This window comes from Mustela lutreola, chromosome 6 (assembly GCF_030435805.1).
Source record: "Mustela lutreola isolate mMusLut2 chromosome 6, mMusLut2.pri, whole genome shotgun sequence".
Classification (NCBI taxonomy): domain Eukaryota; kingdom Metazoa; phylum Chordata; class Mammalia; order Carnivora; family Mustelidae; genus Mustela; species Mustela lutreola.
In genome coordinates this window covers 83,369,608-83,396,893 of record NC_081295.1, presented here as the reverse complement: position 1 = coordinate 83,396,893, position 27,286 = coordinate 83,369,608, and the positions used below count along the sequence as shown (strand labels likewise).

The following is a 27,286-nucleotide window of genomic DNA, read 5'->3' as shown; positions in this document are numbered from 1 at the left end:
CCATATCTCAATTTGCTGGGAATCTCATGGCACTTGCAGGAAGCAGTCAGAAATCTGCATAATCAAACATAATTGACTGATTTATAGGAGGGACAAATGTTTACTAACATTGATTAAACACTTTCCAATTAATTATTTACCATCTCCATGATAGTATGTAATCAGAAGTTGGTAAAATAAACCTCAAAAGACTACAGAGTATTTTTTATTTAAAACTCAGTATCAAGGAAGAAAATATCACATACAATTTCTTTAATTATAAGCTTTATGTTTTAATTAGCCTCATATCATTTCAGTAAACAGTCATCAGACACTTCCCTGGGACGGAATTTATTCCAAGCATTGAGGGGTAGATACCTGGATGAATGCAAGCACTATACTAGAAGTGGGCAAAGCTTCCTTTCCATTAGAAAATTCTGTGCTCCCTTATATATTTCCATTTTTTTTGAAAGTTAAGGAAGAAACAGTTTCATGGGATTCAGTTCATAAATAGTCCTCACTGTGACTTTTCAGTGCTTATAGAGTAAAGTCTAAGGATAAATCCTCCTCTATTTCTGGACTTCTTTTTTTTTTTTTAATTTTTTATTTTTTATAAACATATATTTTTATCCCCAGGGGTACAGGTCTGTGAATCACCAGGTTTACACACTTCATAGCACTCACCAAATCACATACCCTCCCCAATGTCCATATTTCTGGACTTCTAAAGTCATTTCTAAGTATCTACTGAATGACTAACAGTTCCTGCTATTAGTATTAAACCAGGGCAAATGATTTCTGCATTCTTCTTTCAACCCAAGTTAATTTGTCATTAGTACTTAAGAAAAATACCTTTTTTAAAAAACATTTATTTACTTATTTTATATAGAGAGAACGTGCACAAGCAGGGCGGGAGGGACAGAGGGAGAGGGAGAAAAAATCTTAAGCAGATTCTGCACTGAGTGGGGATCCAGGGGTGGGGCCAGTCCTGGGACTGATCTTACAATCTTGAGATCATGACCTGAGAAGAATCTAAGAGTCAGACATTTAACCGACTGTGCCACTCAGGTGCCCCTTAAGGAAAACACAATATATATATATATATGTTAAGTCAGTTCATATTCTTGAGGTACAAAGAGCACCTCAAGAGGAGTATGAATAACTAATGTCCAACTGGATTACATTAGTAGTGGGATTTCTGTGGAAACTGGCAATATAATAACATATTGACAAAAAGATCTATTGACAGGTAAGTCGAGATGCACAGTAACTTACGGGGTTCATTCTGATGACCTACTCTTCCTGTTAAGAACAGGCAAAATATTGAAGATAATTCTCACATGCTGATTCCAAGCAAGTCTCCTGAAGTGTGTCCACTTTGTATCATTCTCTCCCATCATGTTTCTCAAGGTTATCACATCATTTTTTTAACATTATAGATGTTATGTGATATTATGACTTCAGTAAATGCTAACATATGGCAGTCTGTGGGGAAACCTGTGGAAATCAGTGACGTTCCAGGCAACATGGTTCTTTGGGGAGGGTATTGTTGGATCCCCCATGTGGAGAGAATTGCTTACATGCAAACATATCATGAAGATGTTTGCTGTGTAAATATTCCTGGTGAGACAGATGGGATGGGGAGAGGAGCAAAGAAAAAAGAGAAGTGAGGACATCTTCCTGTAGTTTCTTTCAGTTTCTCTGCTAGTCTCCAAGGAATTCCTTCCTGTCAACTTAAAAAACTGGTAAATCATTTCTCACTCAAGTATCAGGATGCTTAAATAACCCCTGGTTTCTAAGGACATTCCCAGTGGTCCTTATCATGAGCACCAGGGACTAACACTTCTCTTTGTCCCTTGAAGACAGCTGGACCCTGCTTTTTACCCTCTTAGCCAGTAGCCAAGTTCCCCAGATAACTTGTCAGTTTCTAGCAAGAGGGGTGGGCTGAAGTGAAGCACTTTATGCCCCTGCTTTCTTGAAGCAGAAAGGATGGGACTTTCCAGGGAGAAGTTGATCCCAGTGAGGTGGGGGGTTGGCTGAAGCTGAGGGGCCACTTTCTGCCTCTTTATGGTTTCACTCGAGGCAGTTGCCACCCACCCCCCAACCACATACTCACTAACTTCTCTTGAGACAAGCCTCTATCTTTCATACTGTCTTTATCCTTACTTTTAAACATGAGTCTTGGCAACCTATATAAAAATGTATTATGCCTCCATCAGAAAGGACGAATACCCAACTTTTGTAGCAACATGGACGGGACTGGAAGAGATTATGCTGAGTGAAATAAGTCAAGCAGAGAGAGTCAGTTATCATATGGTTTCACTTATTTGTGGAGCATAACAAATAGCATGGAGGACATGGGGAGATGGAGAGGAGAAGGGAGTTGGGGGAAATTGGAAGGGGAGGTGAACCATGAGAGACTATGGACTCTGAAAAACAATCTGAGGGTTTTGAAGGGGCGGGGGGTAGGAGATCGGGGTACCAGGTGGTGGGTATTAAAGAGGGCACGGATTGCATGGAGCACTGGGTGTGGTTCAAAAATAATGAATACTGTTATGCTGGAAATAAATAAAAAATAAATTTTAAAAATGTAATATTGCCTAAAGTACAGAGCTTGTCTCAGTTCCATCAATGGTGACATATTCTGCTAGAGGCGTCCTGTAGTCAGCATACAGTTAATCTTGCAGGGAGATTAACAAGTTTGCACATCACTGTGATAGAGCCTTGAGCTACACCACAGGGGTGTGTGCTCTCACTAGGCTGTAGGGATAAAGGCTGGAGAGCAGGTTAGAGTAAGACACTGCCATCACCATCACCGTCACCATGTTGGGATAAAAATAGCTCCAGCAGTCAATCTCTCAACATGTGTTATGGATTATTCCAGCCACCTTGTTTGCGTTAATTTGTTTAGTCCTCATAACAGCCCTATTAGAAATTTACTGTTATCATCATCTCCGTTTTCCAGGTGACGAATTTAGAACACGCAAATGTTACGTGGCTCGCTTGACATCCTATAGCTTGTGAGTGAGAGATCAGAGCTGGTATTCAAACCTAGGCAGTCCGTGGGCACACTTCTAAGCTTAGCTTTGTTTGTTGAAGTATTATTTAGTAATAAACCATTGTGGATTTTAGAATATATTTACAACTTTTAGCTATGCTATCCAAATGTCTGTGGTAACATGGAAACAGAGACTCTTCCTAATAGACACTCACCATTCAGATCTTTCTCGGGTATATTTTCGAGTCATTTGCTCTTACTAATTTCAGATAATATTTAGTAAGATCTTCCTGTGTACCAGACACTGCTCTACGTGCACCATATCTTTTTGAATCTGGGTAATATATCATTCGTCCTACTTAAAGACAAAAAGCTTAGGGTTCGGAGACCAAGCATCCTGTGCACAGTAGGGCAGGAGAACTGAGCACTTGATTTTAGCTGACCCCACCACCCACACTGGAAACCACTAGGCAACACTGCCCAAGAACCCACTTATTACAACTGTATGAAGAGGTGATATATTTCACCATTTTATGTTTATTCCTGCAACCCAAGATAATCTTCTTACTAGGTAGAAAAACACAAGGCTGCTTTGGCTCACAGCTCCCTGAACAATCACCTTTTTTCATTGTTCACGTGACGCTATGCTGTAAGTGTTGGTTTGCTTGCCTTTCTCCCTTCACAAGGCTGTAGGCTCCTGGAAATAAGAACTGTGCCTTTGGTTTTGATTCCTCGACATTGAGCACAATGCCTGGTACATAACAGGAGTTTAAAAAATGCATGTTGAATAAATGAATGAACCAATGAATGCATAAACAAATGAAGGTGGGGTTGAAAGGACTCTTTGGTTAAGCATTGTCTTCCTTGAAATAGGTTGATACCCTCATAATGATGTATAAAACTCACTGCCAGTGCATCCTGGACAATGCAATTAATGGAAACTTTGAAGAGGTAAGGGTGACAAAGAATGCTTCGCTGATCATTATTGTCCTGTTCTTTATGAGTTCACATTAAGAAAGAATTTTAATGTATATACTTTTTGCTTTATAACTAGATCCAGCATTTCTTATTACACTTTTGGCAAGGAATGCCTGATCATCTTCTTCCCCTGCTTGAAAACCCTGTTATCATTGACATTTTCTGTGTTTGTGACTCAATTCTTTATAAGGTAAGCTCTTTGGGGTGTCTTAAACACAAACAGTGTATGTTTTAATGAGCATTGTGTCTGCATTTTCCCATTTTACTTATAATAAATTTGTTATTTCTGGATGGAGAAACAATATTTTTTTTCTGATGAGAAAGCAATATTTAATAAGTATCTATTTTAATGTACATTTATATGAAAACAAAATTTCTGTTTACATTTAAGAATGATTCTAACTGTCCTATAGTTGCTAATAATACATGAAAATTTAGTTAATTTTTAGTAACTGTTTAAGGTGTTCTCAGAATGAATAAATAGCATAATGGCTTTTTCACTATTGGTGTTCTGGGGGAAAAGCAGATTGAAGCACCCTTGTGGGATTAACATCCTAAAAATACTGGAAATCTCTAGCTTTAATGAATTAGCCTTGATTTCTGTTCTCAGACCAAATAAGTCTGCAGAAGGGTCACGAAGACATCATGAACCTTGATGAGCTGGTTGGCCTTCTAGCCAAACATTTATCTGGGAAGATGGAGACACTAATTTCTTGGTAGTGTGTCCCTTAGTTAGAGCAACACTAAGGTCCAAGCTGAGGGAGAAAACTGCATTTCAACCTGGGTAAAGTTGTTTGGACTGTCATTCAGTACCTCCAAGAAATATCCTTAAAGCATATTCTTTTTTATTTTCCTTTCCAAATGGTCTTTTTTTTTTTTTTTCATCCAACACTAAAGTCCTAAGTTTAAGGACCTTTAAATGCACTCCTCATGGGGTACCTAGGGAGGCACAGTAGAACGAGTTTCTGCAGCACCTTCATTCCATCTGTAAGGAGGGGTCAGCTTTCAGTCTATAAAACAGCACATGATTACCAAGGTCAATTCATTGTTAACTAACTTACTGGGCATATACATTACTCTCTCATACACATGGAATACATGTGCATTTTGCTGCTAGGACACACAGGCTTTTGTAGATTAGCGTCTACCCAAATTTTAAAATACGTTTTCCTCTAGACCTCTTGGTCGTCTTTGTCAAGCCGGACCACTCAGTTTATCAGTGGGCTCTGTGGATCTGCTTTGCCCATATCCTATTTGGTCCCCACTTCCTTAGTCTAATTTTTCCTGAGCTGGGATCAGTCATCTCTATCTAATTTCTTCTTTCTATGATTTCTCATTCAAGTCCTATTCATCTTGTCCATGTTTAGGGCTTAGTCTAGCCCTTCCTTTCAATATTCTTTCTGTTCTGATAATTAACTCTCTGGACCCAGTATAGCAGTGTTACTTGCTTAACCTAGTATTGTAATGTTTCTAGATCCCCACCCTGCCTTTCTCTCTCTCTCTCTCTCTCTCACACACACACACACACACATTCATTTCAGAGATAAAAATATAACTTCCAGAAATGAGTTAATATATCATTTTCTAGAAAGCTAGGAATACAAAGTAATTGACAAATAAGTGTCTTTTTATGAAAATACTAAGTAAGGATTTATGTTAACTCTTTTTTGCTGTGATTAAGGTTCTTACAGATGTTCTCATTCCTGCAACAATGCAAGAAATGCCTGAAAGGTAGGTTCAGTCAATAGAACTGGTAATTTCTTAGTGTAGGGTTTAACCCTATCCATCATATTAAAGGAAAACATTAAGTAGAAATTCATTTGTTTATCAAGATTACTTGCCTGTTCATGTCCCTTTGTAGTAGCTAGGAGATGTGCCTCAATCCTTATATTGAAGCCTCAATGAACAAAATTGATGGAACTATCCTGAAATCCTTTTAATAGAGTGAAACCCAAGTGAAAAATAAATATTTAGGTGTCATTGACCTTGAAATAGTGAGAAAGTTTTTCAATGGAAACTGGCTAAAGGAATGTAAGTGGGGATAACTGATGGAAAATAACCACAATGATAAAAATTAAAGAACTATTTTATCTTTATTATTAACTTTGGTCTTAATTGCAAAATCATAAGGTAGCATAACAGAACTATTACCTTCTTTTAATTAAGATGTGTCTTCATGTGCCTTTTGATCCCTTTCACCCATTTTGCCCCCACCCCTGGAGACCCCCATCCTCTCTGGCACCTGATGACAGATGATAACTAGACTATTGTGGTGACCAGTTCACATGTATACAAATGTCAAATCATTATGTTGTACACATGAAAATAATATAATGTTGTCAATTATACTTCAATGTAAACATCTCAAATTGAAATGACACCTGAAGATTTTTCATAAAATCTTTCTGATGTGTGAATAATAAAAACTTGAAAATAAAAAGCCAAATTTTGATCTGTAAACAATGTGTAATGAAAAAGTGAAATTTGTTTTAGTATTTTGGAACACAAATACATGTCAGATGAACATAGTTGATTCTCAATAAATGCATGATGATTGATAAAACAAAATTTTTTATTTACTTTTTCTCTAGATTGTTTTATTTATTTATATAGTAGCTGGTATCATTCTAATCAATCGTTTTTTTAAATTATCGATGTGTAACCTTGAAACATCTAGTCTGAGCTCTGAATTAAGTACTCCTAACCCCTCTATGTCACAGGGGCACCTGGGCGGCTCAGTCAGTTAAGCGTCTGCCTTTCTGTTCAGGTCATGATCTCAGGGTCCTGGGATCGAGTCCCACATTGGACTCCCTGCTCTGACTCTGCCCAGCTCATGTTCAGTCTCTCTCTCTCTCGAATAAATAAATAAAATCTTTAAAAAAAAAAAAAAACACTTCTATATCACAGCAGAATGGCTGCACTTAATGGCAGACATCCGGCCATGCAACTGATCTAATAAATAATAGCTGGCGTTTATTAAACACGTCATGGGTTTGAGACTGCATAAACTATTTCACTTAACTCCTCCAACCACCTGAAATGACTATTTATGTATTTATCTATTAAGTAGGCAACTGGTTCTTTGTAGAAAATGAAAAACATGCACAAATACATTTAAAAAGCTCTCATAATCTCTCCACATTCTTAATGTATTAGGTTATTATTTCGTAAACTTTTTTCTAAGAGTATCTGAAAAATAGACACATTTTGAAAAAAAGGAACCATGGTATACATATTAGTGTGGTATGATGTGAAAATCTTTCATATAAAATACAGATCAGCATTATCTTTTTAAATGGTTGCATAGATTTCTAGCACCTGAAAAATACTATACTTTATTTAACCTATTCCTTATCATTGAACAATTGGATTTTTTTAAAACACAACTTGTCAGACTATTCCCTGGAAGCTATTATGATACCATATTCACAAATGAGGAAACTGGCAGCAGAAGGAATTAATTTATTTGCTCAGAATCAATGAATTTGTAAGAAGGAGAGCCACGATTTTAATTGAGAGCTCTCGAACTCCACTTCTGTTCTTTTTCCTCTATGATGTTACTGCTTACCAGTATAAGTGCCATCCCAAATGTAAATTTAGATCTCTTTTATTGGGATGTAGTGTGTAGATGGTTACTGTTTTTTTAAATTTTTGTGTATATATACAAATATTGTGTATATGCACAACTAACATTTGCAATTTTCTAAATAGGGTCCTGTAGTAGATTTTCAATTATGTATCTCACAGTTATATTTGGACTATCAGAATAGGTTACTAGAAACTAACAGTAAATATCTGAAATGGCACTATGATCCCTCTGTTATGTCTCTCAGGAAGCTGTTGAAATCAAGATGCATACTTATATTTCCCCAGAAATATTTTATAGAAAATGACTGAACCGTGAGCTAATGTTAATAAGGTATTGTTTATTGATTACCCTCTGCATACAAGGTTAGACCAGAGAAATTTCCATGAATTATTTTATAAAAATCCTCCTAACAATCCTGTGACAAAAATACTAATCTTATTCCTATTTAATAGATGAAATCAGAGCTTGAGGAGACTGACTATTTTGACCAAGGAGATAATGGCAGACCTAGGCTTAATCTATCCGAGTTCAAAGTCATATTCTTGAAATCATAGAATAACAGTATACCTCCATTAAACTACATTTATGTAATGCATTTTGAACAATTTAGCATTTAATACATAGGCTTTTTTTCCTCTCTCTCTCTCTCTCTCTCTCTCTGTGTGTGTGTGTAGCTTATTAGCAGATATAAGGAATTTTGCTAAAAATTGGGAACAGTGGGTTGTTTCATCCTTGGAAAACTTGCCAGAAGCTCTAACCGATAAGAAGATACCTATTGTGCGAAGATTTGTATCCTCCCTGAAACGACAAACATCTTTCTTACATCTTGCTCAGGTATGCTGGTATTTGAGTCACCAAATTTAAAAAAATGAATTATCTGATAGCAGAGTAAGAAATTTTCAGAGATTGGAGATCAAGTAGGCAACAGTTAAATGCAACATGAGATGCCAGAGTGTATACTAGAACAGAAAAAGGACATTAGTGGAAAAATGGGTGGAAATTTGAATTACTACCAGTGTTGTAGCGATGTTAATTTCCTGATTTGGGCAATAAACAATGCTTAGGTAAGAGGATAGTATTAGAAGAAGCTGAATAGGGAGTATATGGAAATATTTTGCACTATCTTTGCAGCTTTTTTATAAATTTAATATTATTTCAGAATAAAAAGTAAAAAAGACACAAAACTTCTGAATGCAGTATAAAATGAAAAACTGTTATTTGCTACATGAATCCAGCTAATAAAAATTAAGGTTGTGGTGACTGAACCCATGTGATATTTGATACTGTGAAATCCACAAACAACACATGTTAAGCTACCAACTGATTTGGGTCTTTTAAATAGGGAGAAGAAAGTAATCCTTAAATTACTGTTTGTATATTGTTAAAATGTATTTCCCCTCCCCCCAGATAATTGTTTGCTTTGTGAAAGTTTCTAGTCCCCTAAATTTTAAAAGACCTGGTTGTGATAGTTCCAGATAAGAAATGTAACCCTGTGAAATCCTTATTATGTGACCATGGATTAAAACATTCATTTTCTAGAGGCACCTGGGTGGCTCAGTGCATTAAAGCCTCTGCCTTCGCTCAGGTCATGATCTCAGGGTCCTGGGATGGAGCCCTGCGTTGGGCTTTCTGCTCAGCAGGGAGCCTGCTTCCTCCTCTCTCTCTGCCTGCCTCTCTGCCTACTTGTGATCTCTGTCAAACAAATAAATAAAATCTTCTAAAAAAATAATTTTCTAGTTTCAAAAATAGTTTTCAAAGCTTTAACAGAAATGATCACAAGTCTCAGCTATTGTTTTTAGTTTTAAAATAAGAAAACATTCATGATACTCTTCTTTCAAGGAACTATTTCTCCGGTAGCCAAAACTTTCCTTTAGATAAATCATCGATAATATGATTTAGTGTCTTTATACTTTCTTCACGCAGATTGCCAGACCAGCTCTCTTTGACCAGCATGTCGTGAATTCCATGGTATCTGATATTGAAAAGGTTGATTTGAATAGTATTGGATCACAGGCCCTTCTCACCATTTCTGGCAGCACAGACACTGAATCTGATATCTACACGGAACGTAAGTTTTCCCTCTGTTTAGAGCTGGGTCTCTCAGCCTTGCTTCCATTGACATATTGGGCTGGATAACTCTTTGATGGAGGTGGGAGTGGGAGTCCCCTTAGACCAAAAAAGAACTGTTTGAGAAAACTTGGTTTTTAGAAACTTTTTTAATTAGAAGAAATTGTCCTCTACTTGAAAACAATTGTAGGTACAGATTGTGGAAAACCTGGAAAATGTAGAAAATATTCAGAGGAAAATAAAAGCCACTCATAATCTCATTGCCTAAAAATAACCTGGAAATAGTGGAAATGTTTTTGAGTGTTGTGAGTTTTCTTCCAGTTTTTTTTGTTTGTTTACATTTTTTTAAGATTTCATTTATTTATTTTTCAGAGACAGAGAATAAGCACAAGCAGGGAGAGCGGCAGGCAGAGGGAGAAGCAGACTCCACACTGAGCAGGGACACTGATGCGGGACTTGATCCCAGAACTCTGGGATCATGACTTGAGCCAAAGGCAGACGCTTAGCCCACTGAGCAACCCAGGCATCCTGGTTTTCTTTCAGTTTTACATTACATGCATATACACTTCCCTGTGTTTTACACTCTTAGCCTCATATAATATATGATGCATATCAAAATGATATTTCAACATAATACTGTTTTTCAAAGCAGAAATTCCCTGCCCAGTTTTGGACAATCCGACAAAATTTACAAAGGCAATATGTGTGACTGGACAACTAGGCTCTGTCTCCCAGCTATAGCAAACCACTCCTTCCCCGCTCTCTTTCTCTGAAAAGACATGTGCAGCCTCCGATAGGCTGTTGCACAAATGATTGGCTGCTCTCTGGGGTGGTCCAACTTCAGCTTTGCTTTCTGTTTCCTAGCAAAAATTATATTATCCTTGGAGATTCAGTAAGCTTCAAACTCTTTAATAAATGATAGTCCTAAATGGCCCCTTTAACTTTTAAAAGATAAAAGATTCTTCATGTAAGCAGCTCAGTTTTGCAGTGAAAAATTTAATTTTCCCTAAAGGTAAAGGATAGGTCAGAAAGCAGGAGATCAACTAGTTTGGCTTAGCTCATTCATCAGTTTTCAATGAATCTGTTGCATTTAATGAAATCTTCGGATTCAGAATCAATAATCAGCTATAAATGACAATTTACTCTTCCTTAGTATATAACATACTTATATAATACACAAGATTTTATTCCAATTTGTACCAAGAGACCTAAAATTATTATTCAAATTTTAAAGAGTAAATAACTAAGGATGTTTTTGTTACTTACTCTCAGGATATGAAATAATTCTTTTAATTATTTATTTAATTTATTTAATTTTATTTATAACATATTTAATTTCATCTGTCTTTTCCTTTTATGCTATAGAATTCTTAATGATTTCTAGCTTCAGGTTTTCTCTTGGGTTCAAAATAGAATAATATTGTGTTGTTGTTGCTATTTTTTTTTAATATGGTAGATGACTCTATCACAGTGTTCCAAGAACTGAAAGATCTTCTTAAGAAGAATGCCACTGTGGAGGCTTTTATTGAATGGTTGGATACTGTGGTAGAGCAGAGAGTTATTAAGGTATATTTCAATGACAGATTCACCAAATAGAATTTTTAATAGTAAATGCTAAACTGGCTATAATTTCTTGCATGATGGGGGAGGGGTGATTGTGTGTAAAAATGCTTTGAATAGCATTTGAAGACTTGTAAATAATGTGCTCAAATATCAAAATTAAAAACAGGCCAGATTTGATAGTGTCAGGCAGATTCAGTTCTATTTACCATTTCTTGACAAAGGACTACAAGGCACTATGCCTTCCCTGTCAGTCCATAAAATTAACAGTGGAGTAACATCAATAGTGAAAGACAAAAATTGAGAAGACTTGGCCCTTTTTGTAAAAGTAAATTTTCATAAATGCTGACAGAAAGTGTGGTTTTAAGTGTTTCTATTTTTAAATTCTGGGAGCACAGTATTTTGTGTTTTCTATGTTTTTTCAAGTCTTTCTGAGAATGTGCAAGTCATCCATCATGAAGCAAGGCAGTAAGAGCAAATAGATCCATCACTAGTTGGTGTTAGCCATGCCCTATCAAGGAAACTAGTTGTAGAGTAGGGACTTTTTTTTTTTTTTCTCTCCTGGAAGAAAACAGATTATCATTCAGGAGCAGAGAAGTTAGAGTTAATCATTCACAGAAATATATAACCCTTCTTTGACACTTCACCTTCTGTTCTTTTTTGAAGTTCTGTCAAAGAAAAATGAGACAAAATATTTTTTATTCACAAAAATAATTTGTGAATTATTTTATTTTGTTGTCCAGTTCTGTTAGGTAACAAAACCATACAGAATAAAGATCTATTAGCCTTAAAAATGACAACAAAGACAGACAGACATTAAAATCCCTGGACAGGTCACTATATCTGATAAAATAAATTGCACGTCATGCCATCTGTCCATTTGTCAGACAGCTTCTCAACCTCTTGATTTTATGTAGGATGCATATAGTAACGAGATGGCAGATTTTACAGTTTCGTTTTGTTCCTTTACTTGTAGACCAGCAAACAAAATGGAAGATCTTTAAAGAAGAGGGCTCAAGACTTCCTGCTTAAGTGGAGCTTTTTTGGTGCTCGAGTAATGCATAACCTCACCTTGAACAATGCATCCAGTTTTGGTATCTCATGTACTTTATAAGGCTCTTCCTCCCTGAACACATTGTTCACTCTCCAGTCACAGTTCCTGTTGGTTTTTAAACATGGGGCACTGTCACTTCTCAGATCTGATTATCGAGCCAATAGACAATGGTAGTAACGACCCTGGCTTGTGGAGTCAGACCACAGGCAGTTAAATCCTAACAAAATACTGCTTCTCTCTGGCTTGGTTTTAACCCAAGCTGCCTCTGCTCATTGTAAAGGGGATGAATATTTATAGCAGCATTACCAACAAGAGCCAAACTATGGAAAGAGGCTGAATGTCCATTGACTGATGCATGGATAGAGAAGACGTGGTCTGTATACAATGGAATATTGCTCAGCTATAAAAGAGAATGAAATTTTGCCATTTGCTACAATGTGGATGGAGTTAGAGTGTATTATGCTAAGTGAAATGTCAGTCAGTGAAAGAAAAATATCATGATTTCACTCATATGTGGAATTTAAGAACTAAAGCAGGTGAACATAGGGGAAAGAAGAAAAACAAAGAGAGAGAGGCAAGCAAACCATAAGAGACTCTTAACTATGGAGTGTTCTTAACTATAAAGCAACTGAGGGTTGCTGGGGGGAGTGAGGTGGGTGAGGATGGGCTGTATGGGGGATGGGTACTATGGAGGGCACTAGTTGTGTTGAATATTAGGTGTTATATGTAAGTGATGAATCACTGAATTCTACTCTGAAAACCAATATTACACTGTATCCTAACTAACTAGATTTTAGATAAGAACTTGAAGCCCTTAAAAAAAGGGAGGATGAATATTCCTTTTATTGGGCTGTATGGGCATTTTAGTGAGATGATATTCATGAAAAAAGCAGAGTCTAGTACCTGTTGAACACTTAATGAATAGCAGCTATTATTATTACATTCCATCAGTACCTTTTTGTTGTTAAACAAGCAAGTAAACAATCATTAGTACATCATTTTACAAAGACACTACTCATTGCAGTATGGCAAATTTTTCATCTTTTCCAGGAACCCCATAGGTGCACTCCAGGAATCAAAGAGCAGCTGAGAAGACATGCTCTCATATTTCTCTGAAAGATCTTTCCTGATCAACTTGACTTATGAAACAAATTGAGTCAAGTTAGCTTTTTCAAAAATTGAAAACCTTCGTTTTCCTAAAATTTCTGGGACTCTGAATTTTGCAGCCATAATGCTAGCTCGTGGACAGCACTTCTGCATTTAGTAGTTGCTTTTTGAGAAATCTTCATATTATAAATAGGTTATAGTTAACTAGATTGTTTTTGTTTAATTCTCAGTGGAATTAGATAAAATCAGTGAACTTGCACTGAGGGATGAACAAAATGTCTTGAGCCTTTTATTTGAAATCTCTTGCTTAAATGTAAGGTTTCTGAAAATATATATTGAAGCCTGATGTTATGATGAAACCAGCCTTTTGCTGGGAAGCCTGTGGAATACTTCAAAGAAGTTTAAGGTTTTCCAGGACAACTTCCAAATGAAAATGACTCTTTTGCTTTTGTCCAAACCAAGGAGAACTTTGTTTCAGGCTAGAAAGACATCTTACTTGATACATTTTTTTCAGACCCTAGTGGTCATTGTCTAATTATTTAGTACAAAGTAAACAGAAATAGAGCAGAGTAGAGCTCATTCTCCCCAGGCTAAAGCTTATCACGCTCCAGTGTGTGCCCTCTTAAAGCATAAAGCATGTCTCACTTTCATCCGTATTTTCCTTTGATGTAATTAGTGGCCAAAGAGCTGGCAGGACAGTACACACAGTAAGCTGGGCAGGCAGTACACAGAAAGATTAGAGACTCAGGTTAAGCATGTTGGTCTTAGCAGGTCATTTAAAGTCCAACAAGTATTTGTTGATTTCAGTTGCTCCTTGTAAAGTGTTGTGAGATGGTCACAAAGATAACTCGACCTCTCTCTCTCTCTCTCTCTCTCCTTCTCTCCCTCCTTTCATCTGACATTGCCCTCTCCCCATTCCCATCCACAAACAAGGTTCTTTCCATTTGATCCGAATGCTTCTGGATGAATACATTCTCCTTGCCATGGAGACCCAGTTCAATAATGACAAAGAGCAGGAGTTACAGAATTTACTGGACAAGTATATGAAGAATTCAGGTAATTTAAAAGGATATCTTGCTTTGCATGTTTCTTTCTTTGAGCCTAAATTCAAGAGTTTGTAAGTACATGTGTAAACAGCTCAGAGGTTTCTTTTCCCAAGCATGTCACAACTAACACAGGATGGTAACACTTATTGAAACACTATTTTTTTTTTCTCTCCGCTATTTACACATAGAGTAGTCAAGGGATTTTACTGGAAGTTCTGGAGGATAGAAAATGGATGTTCTTGTGAGAATTTAAATGAAGGTGGTGAGGTGATTATAATAAAAAATAACCATAATTCGAGACAACACCTGTGGTATACCACCTTATAAATGGCATAGATATAAGTTCTATAGGAATTTGGAGAAGGAAGAGAACATGCCTATTTGGGATGTGATGACTTGCACTTTGAAGACTGTCCACTCCCAAAGTGGATTCCTTAGTGTCCCCTCAGAACACACCTCACACTCACAAAGGTACAGATTATAATGACCACAAAACCCCAGCACCACTGCCACAACCCAAGATCTGCCAGCCTTGGTTCCCATGGAAGATATCCTCTGGAGTTTCCAGATTTATGACATAACCCTAAAACCTTTTCAGTTCCCTTTCTTTGGGCTCTTTATTAGGAATATGGGAATGATGTTAGATTTTCCATTAAAAAAAAAAAATCTTTCCAGATGCAAGTAAAGCTGCCTTCACTGCTTCTCCAAGTTCATGCTTTCTGGCCAACCGGAATAAAGGGAGCACTGTTTCCAGTGACACCGTGAAGAATGAAAGCCATGTGGAAACAGCCTATCTTCCTCTGTCATCCAGCCATCCTGGAGGCTTACCCTCTGCTCTGCCCCCATTCCCTGCTGGGAGTACAGACACCATGCCACTCCCAGGTACACTATGGGACACTCAAGCTGCATGCCATCTCTCATGAGGCTGTTCCTTTGTTTTCTTCAAACTGGGTAACATCCAGCCATTCCAAGAATTAAAAAAGGCTTGTCTTAACTTTTCTTAAAGCTTTATATTTTTGTGACTTTTTCAGCATTTGTCATTCACACTTTTATCAATACCATTATGAACATAGATACCACACTGTGATGTGCTCACTTAGCTATGCTGGAAATACAAATAATTAGTTATTTTCATTTAGTAGAAGAAAAAATTAGATTTGTTATATATAAAATCTTGAAGATGCTTTAAAAGTCAAAAAAATGGTCTTCCTATTTATTTTTGAGTTTATGTCTCCTTCACTAAAAAGTAGATATGGTCATTTTAGGATAACCATTACAATAATTTTCCTCTTTGGTCTAGAGCTCCCTTTGTGTACATCTGAATGCTTAGTGGCTTGGCTTGAACTCATTACTAGATACTATTTTAAGTCTGTTTCTTGCCTTATGTCTTTTCTGAAATTCATAGGTATAACTTCATTGGACACACAGAATTTTAAACCTGGAAGGGCCTTTTAGCTCAGGGGCACAATCCCACCAGTGGAAAATCAGACTCTCAGGGAGTAGGTGGCATTCATAACTCATTGTTCGTCAGTAGCATTTGCATGATGTTTTGAATCCGCTGCTTTGAAGCTGTGGTTGTTTTGACATTACTGCCTTTTCCTTTTACCCTAAGAATCAACCACTTAGCATTCAGCTTGGTTTTTAATTATGAAGAAATGTGAAGATCCCTTGACCTTCCCAAGCTTGAGCTGTAACTATCTTCGTACCCATGGAAGCACGAAGACATCCTGGACTTTTTTCCACAGTTACTAATACTAAATGTCTTCATGTTGTGAAATATACATATATTGCAATGGTGTTATTTATTTATTTATTTATTGTGATGGCATCTTTCATTTTATTTTTTTTTCAGTGTTCCAAAATTCATTGTTTATGATGGTATCTTTTAAACCCAGGTTTTTAGTGTTCCCCAGTTCTGTTATTTTTAGAGAGTGGGAATGAACCAAATTAGAAAAAAAATATATTAATACATCTTTTAGATAGTTTTTAAAGATGTGTGCCCATTTATTTTAATATGCCACTGGTGAATGCTCTGTGAATTTGTTTCCAGGTCAAATGGAGCTTTCCCAGAGTACTGGTCATCTGATGACACCACCCATTTCTCCAGCCATGGCAAGCCGAGGAAGCGTCATTAACCAGGGGCCAATGGCGGGAAGACCTCCAAGTGTGGGCCCCATCCTGTCAGCCCCATCACACTGCTCAACATTCCCAGAGTCCATTTATTCTACCCACCCTCAAGCCAACCATGACTTTTATGGGACCAACTCTAACTATCAGACTGTGTTTAGGGCACAGCCTCACCCTCCATCAGGACTGTACCCTCATCGTCCTGAGCATGGTCGATGCATGGCCTGGAGTGAACAGCAGCTTTCTAGAGACTTCTTCAGTGGCAGCTGTGCTGGGTCTCCATATAATTCTCGACCACCTTCCAGCTATGGACCATCCTCACACAGCCAAGATACACACAGTATGCAGTTTTTAAACACAGGAAGCTTCAATTTCCTGAGCAACACAGGGGCTGCCAGCTGTCAAGGAACAACATTGCCTCCTAGTTCACCTAACGGTATTGAAATTTTTAAAGAATCTTTCTGGGTTTTGAGATGGCAAGAAGGCAAAAATCAGACAGTGAGCTCCACGTCTGCTGAGCAGCATGTCACCCCATGTGAAGTTTCTAAAGCTCATGGAATCTTATATATATGGAGCTCATTTCTTCCACATATAAACATGTCCCTAATTCCTGTGGTTTCTTAAAGTTGCTGTTCTAAATGCCACAAATGATGAAAAATAACTATGTCAAACTGTTTGAGATCTCCCTTAATAAGTCCAAGAGAAGAATGTTTTGTCCCTTGAAAATATTTCTAGTGAATAATGTTTCTTCTGGAGAATTAGCAGCAGATCTTACAACGTAAGGACCCAAACAATGTCCCTGTTAATCTGATAAAACACTTAAAGTTTAGGGAGTTGGAAAGATCTGTAGACTTCCTCAGCCCCCAAAGAAGGCTCAGTGTCCTCTCTCTTAAGTGTAGGCCAGTCCTTCTTCCAGAAACCTAAATCTGTGGATAAAATTGGTATTTGACAAGTAGTGTAGTCTTTATGAGAAGTTAGTCGTGCTTTCTTTGTTTATAGGAAGATCCTGTTAATTTAGAAGAGGAAAATATATGAAAGAGGTGTAGTCATATATCTGAAAATTAACAATAGGATAACTCCTTTGTATTTTTTTAAAAGATTTTATGTATTTATCAGAGAGGGGTGGGGGAGAGAGCGAGCACAGGCAGACAGAATGGCAGGCAGAGGCAGAGGGAGAAGCAGGCTCCCTGCGGAGCAAGGAGCCCGATGTGGGACTCGATCCCAGGACGCTGGGATCACGACCTGAGCCGAAGGCAGCCGCCCAACCAACTGAGCCACTCAGGCATCCCACTCCTTTATATTTTTAAAAAGAAAAAACCAGCATAGTGAACCATATCCATATACAAGCATGGATCCAACTCTATAGTAAATGGAGATGTGAATGTAATACCATGGATCTTTAGGGTTCTACTCTATTACCTTGTCCCTTTTTTTCCTTCCTGGAATATTCTCTGTAGTAAGTGAAGAGTACATGCTTGACATTTTCTGTTATAGGATACTATGGAAGCAACGTAAACTACCCAGAGCCTCATAGACTTGGATCGATGGTGAATCAGCACGTGTCCGTCATCAGCAGTGTTCGCTCACTGCCTCCCTACAGTGACATCCACGATCCACTTAACCTTTTAGATGACAGTAGTAGAAAGCAGACCAGCTCGTTTTATGCAGACACATCACCTTCAGTTGCCTGTCGAACTCCAGTAGTAGGTAAATTATTTTAGTAGTTCCTGAAAACATTTTTAAAAAGCTGTGAACCTCAGGTATGTAGTTTTACTTTGGAGGGTGACTGTTGAGGTGAACCGGGCCCTCCTGTTCCTAGAGGTGACCTATCACTTTGGATCTGAAGTCTTATTTTTGTATTAGTAACAGTCTTCCCAGTTCCCAGTATATATGTCACTGCACAATCTAGTGCTAAATCTGTTATTCTTTCAAAAGCTGACACCTCTTATGTTTGCAAAAAATAAATCAAATCCATCAGATGCAGTTGGAAAGACTTTAAGTTTTACAAGGGCAGGAATGATGTCTTTTTCTCACTTTCTCTTGTTCACTGTTGGACCCAAGGGCAGTGCCAAGAGGTGTCTTTGGACCCCATAATCCCCAGCAGTACCCCCAAAGCCACTCCAGGTTGAAAACAGTGGTGATTTGTGATAAACGTTACTGTTGTTTTCTCAATTATATGTAAAATGGGATTAGACAGCTCTGTAGAAAATGTTGTTATTTTTATTGTTCTGATACATACAGTTTAAGTAAAAATGAGCAAAACTGTGTGTTTGCCATGAAGTCCTCTAGCATTTTCTTGCAACCAGGTTGCTCTCCCTGTGAAATCTCTGTGACATACTAGATGCGTCAGCAGCAGCCACCAAGTGTCTGCCACAGAGTAGCAACTCCATACATCAGTGCATTGGGAAAAAAGGGGTAAAAATATATGTGGAGATATATATATATATATATATATATATATATATATATTTAGTTTCCCATAGCACAAGTATAGTTGCATGTAAGTATCAAGGCAGAGTGTTAATGCTTATATGCAATGGTTGAAATCTTCCAGTGGAATAGATTTCAAGCTAGCATAAGTCAAGAGCATTGACACCCAACTGAAGCATAAGGGAAGATGAGATAAATTCCATCTCTCCCCTCTCAGTGTGCTTTTCCAATAACTCAATAGGAAGCACTTCTTCCTTTTCCGTGACCATCACAGATGCTCCCTGAGCAGAGTTTAGCAGCTCATCTCATGCTATCTGCAGATGGTCATTGCTTCTAGGTTACTCTAATGAAGCAGAAAATTCCACTTCAGGAAGTTTCCTCACCATCAGACTAAAATGTACGTGTTGCTATTGTTACTATTAGTTCTGTTTACTCGTAGAGATAGTGGAAGCTTTGCTGGAACATAGCTTGGGTGTAGGATGGATTCTAAGCTTTAGTTGTCAGAGATGGCTTATAGGTAAATAGCAAAGAGGGCTTCTGAGTGAAAAGAGAGACTAGAGTAAGACGTAAGGAGTGCAAGGGAAGTTAGGACCCACTGTTTCCTTAGTTATAATGACTGGTTTTCAGGAACAGAACAGGTAGTTAGAAAAACGAGATAAACAGCAACGAGAAACCAGCAACCATACATGAAGGAAATGTAGTGTCAGCGAGCAAGTTGGTCAAATTCTTGAGAATCTACTACTATGTACCAAACTTCATTATAGACATGAGTTTATAACGGTGATTGGGATGGAGTTCTATCTATAAGAAGTTTACATTCTAGTAAGGAGATATAAGACAGTAGATGCATAGACAAATGCATTAAAAAGATAATGATGGATACTCTGAAGTCAGTTAAGTAGGGTAAAATGGCAAATAGTTATGGAGAAACTGCTTTTGGTAACATAGTTGGGAAAAGAATCCTGAAGCAGAGACATTGGAGTTGAAAGCTGAGTCATGAGGAAGCATTGACATGAAGACCTGATGGTGGAGTTCTAGGCAGAAGAAATAATAAGTGCATAGTCTCCGAAAGGAGAACAAGGAAAATTCAGTGGGCAGAAAGAAGGCCACTGTGTTTTGAGCATAGTGAATGAAAACAGTAGAGTAAAATAAATCAGTGTTCATAGAAGGTATTGTGAACCAGGGCAGGGAGCTTGGATTCTGTTCTAAGAGTAATGGGAAGTCATCATCGTAGCATTTGAGAGGAGTGACAGTCTACTCTACACTTCAGTAACATCATCCCGGCTGCTCCCTGCACAATGAGAGGGTGTGGCAAAGGTGAGGGTCATGAGACCAATGAAAAGGCTGATATGTTGGTTCAGGTAGAAGAAGACGGTGTTTTTTTTGTTTTTGTTTTCAAATTTTTTTTAATTTAAAATAAATTGATTAACATATTGTGTATTATTAGTTTCAGAGGGAGGCTTAAGTGATTCATCAGTTACATGTAACACCCAATGCTCATTACATCACATAATGCCCACCACCAAGTTACCCCATCATCCCTACCTCCCCTCCAACAAAACCCAGTTTGTTTCCTATTGTTAAGAGTCTCTTAATGGTTTAGCTCCCTTTCTGATTTAGTCTTGTTTTATTTTTCCTTCCTTTCCCCTATGTTCATCTATTTTGTTTCTTAAATTCCAAAAAGGAGTGAAATCATATGATATTTGTCTTTCTCTGACTGACTTATTTTGCTTAGCCTAATACCCTCTAGTTCCAACCACATTGTTGCAAATGGCAAGATTTCATTATTTTTGATGGTTGAGTAAAATTCTGGTATATATATGTATATACCACATATTCTTTTTTTATACAATTAAAAAAATATTTTTATAAACATATAATTTATTATTAGCCCCAGGGGTACAGGTCTGTGAATCTCCAGGTTTACACACTTTACAGCACTCCTGGTAGCACATACCATCCCCAATGTCCATAACCCCACCACCTTCTCCCTAGTCCCCTCACCCCAGCAACCCCCAGTTTGTTTTGTGAGATTGAGAGTCTCTTATGGTTTGTCTCCCTCCCAATCCCATCTTTTCATTCATTTATTCCTTTTCTACTCCCCAAACCCCTCACGTTGCTTCTCCACTTCCTCATATCAGGGAGATCATATGATAGTTGTCTTTCTCCGATTGCCTTATTTTGCTAAGCGCAACACCTTCTAGTTCCATCCACGTCGTTGCAAATGGCAAGATTTCATTTCTTTTTTTTTTAAATTTTTTATTTTTTATAAACATATATTTTTATCCCCAGGGGTACAGGTCTGTGAATCGCCAGGTTTACACACTTCACAGCACTCACCAAAGCACATACCCTCCCCAATGTCCATAATCCCACCCCCCTTCTCCCAAACCCCCTCCCCCCAGCAACCCTCAGTTTGTTTTGTGAGATTAAGAGTCACTTATGGTTTGTCTCCCTCCCAATCCCATCTTGTTTCATTGATTCTTCTCCTACCCACTTAAGCCCCCATGTTGCATCACCACTTCCTCATATCAGGGAGATCATATGATAGTTGTCTTTCTCCACTTGACTTATTTTGCTAAGCATGATACGCTCTAGCTCCATCCATGTTGTCGCAAATGGCAAGATTTCATTTCTTTTGATGCCTGCATAGTATTCCATTATGTATATACCACATCTTCTTTATTCATTCATCTGTTGATAGATATCTAGATTCTTTCCATAGTTTGGCTATTGTGGACATTGCTGCTATAAACATTCGGGTGCACGTGCCCCTTTAGATCACTACGTTTGTATCTTTAGGATGAATACTCAGTAGTGCAATTGCTGGGTCATTGGTAGACCACATATTCTTTATCCATTCATCTGTCAATGGACATCTGGGCTCTTTCCATATTTTGGTTATTGTGGACAACGCTGCTATTAACATTGGGGTGCAGGTGCCACTTCAAATCACTATGTTTTTATCCTTTGGATAAATACCTAATAGTGCAATTGCTGGCTCATAGGGTAGCCCTATTTTTAACTTTTTGAGGAGCTTCCTTTCTGTTTTCCAAAGTGGCTGTACAAGCTTGCATTCCCACCAACAGTGTAAGAAAGATCCTCTTTCTCCACATCCTTGTCAACATCTGTTTTTTCCCAAGTTGTTAATTTTAGCAGTTAATTCTGACTGGTGTGAAGTGGTATCTCATTGTGGTTTTGATTTGTATTTCCCTGATGCCAAGCGATGTTAAGCATTGTTTCATGTGTCTGTTGGCCATTTGCATGTCTTTTTTGGAGGAATGTCTGTTCATGTCTTCTGCCCATTTCTTTTTTTTTTTTTAATATTTTATTTATTTATTTGACAGAGAGAAAGAGATCACAAGTAGGCAGAGAGGTAGGCAGAGAAAGAAAGAGGAAGCAGGCTCCCTGCTGAGCAGAGAGCCTGATTTGGGGCTCAATCCCAGGACCCTGAGACCATGGCCTGATCTGAAGGCAGAGGTTTTAACCCACTGAGCCACCCAGGAGCCCCTTTCTGCCCTTTTCTTGACTGGATTATCTGGGTGTTGAGTTTGATAAATTATTTATAGATTTTGGATATTAGCCCTTCATCTGATAAGACATTTACAAATATCTTCTCCCATTCTATAGATTGTCTTTTAGTTTTGTGGACTGTTTCCTTTGCTGTTGAAAGTTTTTCATCTTGATAAAGTCCCAATAGTTCGTTTTTGCTTTTGTTTCCCTTGTCTTTGGAGATATGTCTAGCAATAAGTTACTGCTTCCAAGGTCACAGAGGTTGCTGCCTCTGTTCTCTGGGATTTTGATGGATTCCTTTCTCACATTAGGTCTTTCATCAATTTTGAGTTTATTTTTGTGTATGGTGTGAGAAAGCGGTGAAGATGGTAGTTGGAACAATAGAAGTGTGGATGGAAAGAGGAGGTAGATTTGGGATCTATTTGGGTGATAAGGTTGTCTCTTAACTTAAGTTTGAATTTGAGTTTCCTTTGTGAACTGTGCAGAAGAAAAAACAATTTCTGGGAAAATAGCATAGCTATTGTGATAAATACAAAAATAAATAAAGAGGCTTAGAGTGAGTGGCACTTGCAAAGAAAAAATATCAAAAATTTTTTGTAGTCAATATTCAATCACTGATTATATTTTCCTTTACAGCATCCAGCTTGCAAACACCAATTCCTTCCTCCTCATCTCAGTGTATGTATGGAACTTCCAATCAGTATCCAGCTCAAGAGACCCTGGATTCCCATGGAACGAATGGTAGAGAAATGGTGTCCTCTTTACCACCCATCAATACTGTGTTCATGGGAACAGCAGCCGGAGGCACTTAAATCAATAATGTTGGGTGGGGAATGAAACCAAAAGTCTCTACTGTTCAAATATCACTCACTCAGATTGCCATCATAGTAAAGAAAATGGAGTATACAGTGACAGGACATTGTTTTTCAAGTCACTGATACAAAACTATGGAGAACTCCTTAATGAGTGGAGATATTTGCAGACTTTGCCTTGCACACAAATGGTTTAAAATGTGATCTCATTATTAATTATAGTTTCAAACATTATCATTGGAACTAGTGGGGCTTTGAAGATGCAAACATTTCAGCTATGAAGATTTAATATTTTGCTTCCTAATTTATTGAAAATCTATGTGCTCCTTCATCTTTGGTCTATAAAGGGAAAATATTTAATGCCTTAAAATAAATTTAATTTATTAGGGACTCAGAATCACTGTTTACTATCCCTTATTTGACCAAAAGTCAAATGTGTATGTTCTACCTCCTATGGAAATGTTTACAGGGTCAAGACTTAATTAAGTTCATTCTAGACCAAAGTTGCTTGACTTTCAATCCTGGGCATTAGAGTGATGATTTCTGTTACATAGGGATATGTCAATTCTATGTAACTGAATGGAGATTATAAATGCTTTTCCTCTTTACTTAAGAGAGATAAGAAGAAATGAAAGAAATAAAGTATGAAAATATTTTTAAAGCCTTGATCTCTCTCAGAGCTGTTACTGTTTCTGAAGAATGCTTGGGATTTGCTGGCAAAGCTCCTTTGGCTATTAAATTTAAGACTACAGCTGGTTGGTCAAAACATCAGAATTCAAGAATATTTACAAATCATATCCATGCATATAAATATAAGGAAATTGTGGCAGATAGACTATTTGAACTTCTTCAGATTTGGAAGCAGTCTTTCATCAAATACTTGGCTTAGAAACTGAGAGTGAAGGAGTGTTCAGGGATCATTTGAATACAAAGGGAAATTTAGAAGTGAGGAATTCATTCCATATGAGTTAATAGAATTTGATACACCATCTCTCTAGCTCTATTTCTTTCTCTTTACTATGTGTCTTAGCTGAGAAGTCTGTTGTAAGATCATGGCCTGTAACGGCAAACCTCCATTAACTTCACAGCCTTTTCCTATACTCGCACGACAGGCCTTAGATTATTTGTGTCAGGGACTGGGTTATACTGTGATCTCTGGATACATTTTTTTTTTTTTTAAAGGATTTGTAAGCCCTAAATACCCATTATACATCATGATGTAATTTCGTGAAGACAAACTGTGGAATTGTTTTCAGCAAGCAATAAACAATGAATTGTGGACTTGCCGGAGTGTTGCTGCCCTTTGCTCAGTAGCGTGCTTAGTAGCGTGTAGTTTATGAGCTAATTAATTGAGCAGAAAAATTTTGCAACAGTAACAAATCATGAGAAATAGCCATAAATGTTCTATTATTTGCTGTAGTAAAATCGTTAGAGTACAAAAGGGAGTGAAATGAATAAGGGCTTGGACTGAAGGAAAGAACAAAACAGCTTTAAAGAAATGTTTGGACAGAAGTCTTGAAAATTAAGAACAAAATTTCCATTGTATAGTAATTAAATATGTATTCAGTATCTGTTTTGTGGAGACACACTGGAAAATGCAAGTTGAAAACGATGAAAATTAAAATACAAAGACAGTAAAACAAAAACAAAACAAAACAAATAACCTCCGCCAATACCTTTACTAAATTCTGATGTAATGATGAAGGGTTGAGATGATAGGAAATGGAAACTCACAGAAGATTTTTGACTAAAAAGCAGTATGGGGGAAGCGATGTTTGAGAAACTGCCAGCCGCAGCTGGAAAAGGAAGTAGACCAGACAGAAGTGGAACTAGCCCAATTGCTAATTTGGAAGCTGTTTCTCTCATCCAGATGTCCCACTGAGAAGCGCTGAGACTACATGGAAGCTAGAGAAAGGAGCGGGAGAAAGAAGGCTAAGCATCATTCCGAAGAGGCATGAACATCATTTAGTACAATCAAAGGACTGGCGACTGACTAGATAGAAGGGATTAAAAAGTAGTATGTTAGTAGTGGCTCTAAAGTTTTCCTTAACCCTATTTGCAGAGCATTACAGTGTAAATAGCTGACTGTAGATTGATAGCCCCTTTGTAGATGATGAAAAATGATCTGGAGCAGAGAGAGTGCAGAAGACAAGTGAACATTGTCTCTGGGCTTCATGTGCTCCTGGCTGATGATAAGGTACTAAATTTTGACATCAAGAAGACTAACTTGCTATTTTCCCCATGAGGTGGTACTTGAGTTTATCTCTATTAGATGTATAATAATTTTCTCAGAGTGGGCACTATTGGCTTTAGGGCAGAACAGTTCTCTATTTTACAGGACTATCCTGCATACTGGACAAGACTGAGTATCTCCATCCCTCAAACACTAAATACCAAAGCAGTCTCCTCACCCAGCCTTGTGACCACTAACAACATCTTCCATATTTCCAAATGCTGCTGGAGAAGCAGTACCAGTCATGCATGAATTAGAAGAATTTGAGAATTGTTTCTTTCATGAATCGAAAGCTTGGATGCTCAAGGCATTGTCTGCTACTCTTTAGGTTAATTTTAATGTAGTTAAAGAATCTTGCCTAGCTTTTTAGTGTTTCTGTTTTTTTTTTTTTTTAAGATTTTTATTTATTTATTTGACAGACAGAGATCACAAGTAGGCAGAGAGGCAGACAGAGAGAGGAAGGGAAGCGGGCTCATTGCTGAGCAGAGACCCTCACGTGGGACTCAATCCCAGGATCCTGGGATCATGACCTGAGCCAAAGGCAGAGGCCTCAACCCACTGAGCTACCCAGGCTTCCCATTGTTTCTGTTTTTAAAAGTAAATAAATGATTCTTCAATTAATTTTTAGAAGCTGTGGAGTATCAATTATAAAGAAGTGACCTGTGCAAGCTCATGCTTATGGGAAGTCCAAAATTAAGGTTGGAAATAAAAAAGTTAGAGGTTTATAAATTCAATTCTCGGGGTACTACCTTTCAAATATTGTGTTATAGCAGTTATAATAGAAATTGCATAATGAAAAATGAATGTTTCAAATAATTCAGTGGATTCTTAATACAATTTAGGCACCAAGAGCCTATTTTATAATAGCTTGAAGAAAAATGAAAACCCAGGTATATTGTTACTATAGAATTAAAGGTCAGGAGCAATCTGGTTTATGTTCCTTTCTCTAGGTAGTACTATACTCGTACAAGTTAGAGCTCTCCTCAGTTATATGTTTCCAAGTATGGTTTCAGCTTAGAAATGAGTTTTTAAAAAATTAAGCTAAATTCCAGTCACAGTTGTGACCTAAAACCTTTCTCTTTGTTTCTGCTTTGAAAGAGAAAATTCCATGAGACCCTCAAGGTTGCCCAGATCAAGAGTCCATTTTGCAAATGTGAAGGGGAATACTTTTATTGCCGTGATGTCTAAAGAGAGCAGGTGCACTGGCATTTAGTGTCAGGACCCAAGATGTGAGTATCCTGTAATGTGTGGAACCGATTTGCACAATGAAGAACTGTCCCACTTCAAAAAAACAATAGCATTGTAGGTAGACCAGTAGGCTGTGAGAAAAGGTTCCCCAAACTTTGCCCTGCAGTGGTGTTCTATATTAAATGGTATCTACCTAACCCAATCATAAGATTTCTCCAGGAACTGTGACTACGAACCTCATGCACACAGCCTAGAGAAGCAAACAAGCAGTAGAATATGACTAGGAGCAGGAAGAAAGAGAGAGAAGGAGAGCTAGAGAGAAGCCAGGTTGTGAGGGGGTCCAGCAGGCAGCAATGGGTAGGTCTCTCTAACAGGACACTGATACGACAAGTACCCAGAGCTAGATCTCTAGAACACCAGAGCTGACAACTGTGCCATCCTGAGTAGTGAGACACAATGCCCATTTGTCTGTCCTCTGTCCTTCCAGATTTATCCTTGGAGCCCTTAGTGACAGGATCTCCATTTAACCATTCAGTGTACACCTGCTCTGCCTACGCCACCAGTCCACAGCACTATGGGTTTCCTCTTTTTCAGAAAAACTTGAT

The 27,286-nt window shown here is 37.7% G+C and overlaps 1 protein-coding gene across 1 annotated transcript in view; it reads left to right on the top strand.

Moving 5' to 3' along the window:
* Positions 1–24,546, top strand: part of RFX6 (regulatory factor X6) — a 61,266-nt gene extending 36,720 nt beyond the window's left edge. The window contains exons 8-19 of the mRNA XM_059176357.1: positions 3,851–3,928; positions 4,032–4,145; positions 5,637–5,686; positions 8,219–8,378; positions 9,468–9,612; positions 11,068–11,177; positions 12,148–12,265; positions 14,266–14,388; positions 15,054–15,260; positions 16,429–16,941; positions 18,000–18,212; positions 23,085–24,546. Coding sequence (XP_059032340.1) covers positions 3,851–3,928; positions 4,032–4,145; positions 5,637–5,686; positions 8,219–8,378; positions 9,468–9,612; positions 11,068–11,177; positions 12,148–12,265; positions 14,266–14,388; positions 15,054–15,260; positions 16,429–16,941; positions 18,000–18,212; positions 23,085–23,260 — 2,007 coding nt within the window. The 3' untranslated portion in view covers positions 23,261–24,546. The remainder of the gene's footprint in view (positions 1–3,850; positions 3,929–4,031; positions 4,146–5,636; positions 5,687–8,218; positions 8,379–9,467; positions 9,613–11,067; positions 11,178–12,147; positions 12,266–14,265; positions 14,389–15,053; positions 15,261–16,428; positions 16,942–17,999; positions 18,213–23,084) is intronic.
* The last annotated feature ends 2,740 nt before the right edge of the window (positions 24,547–27,286 follow it).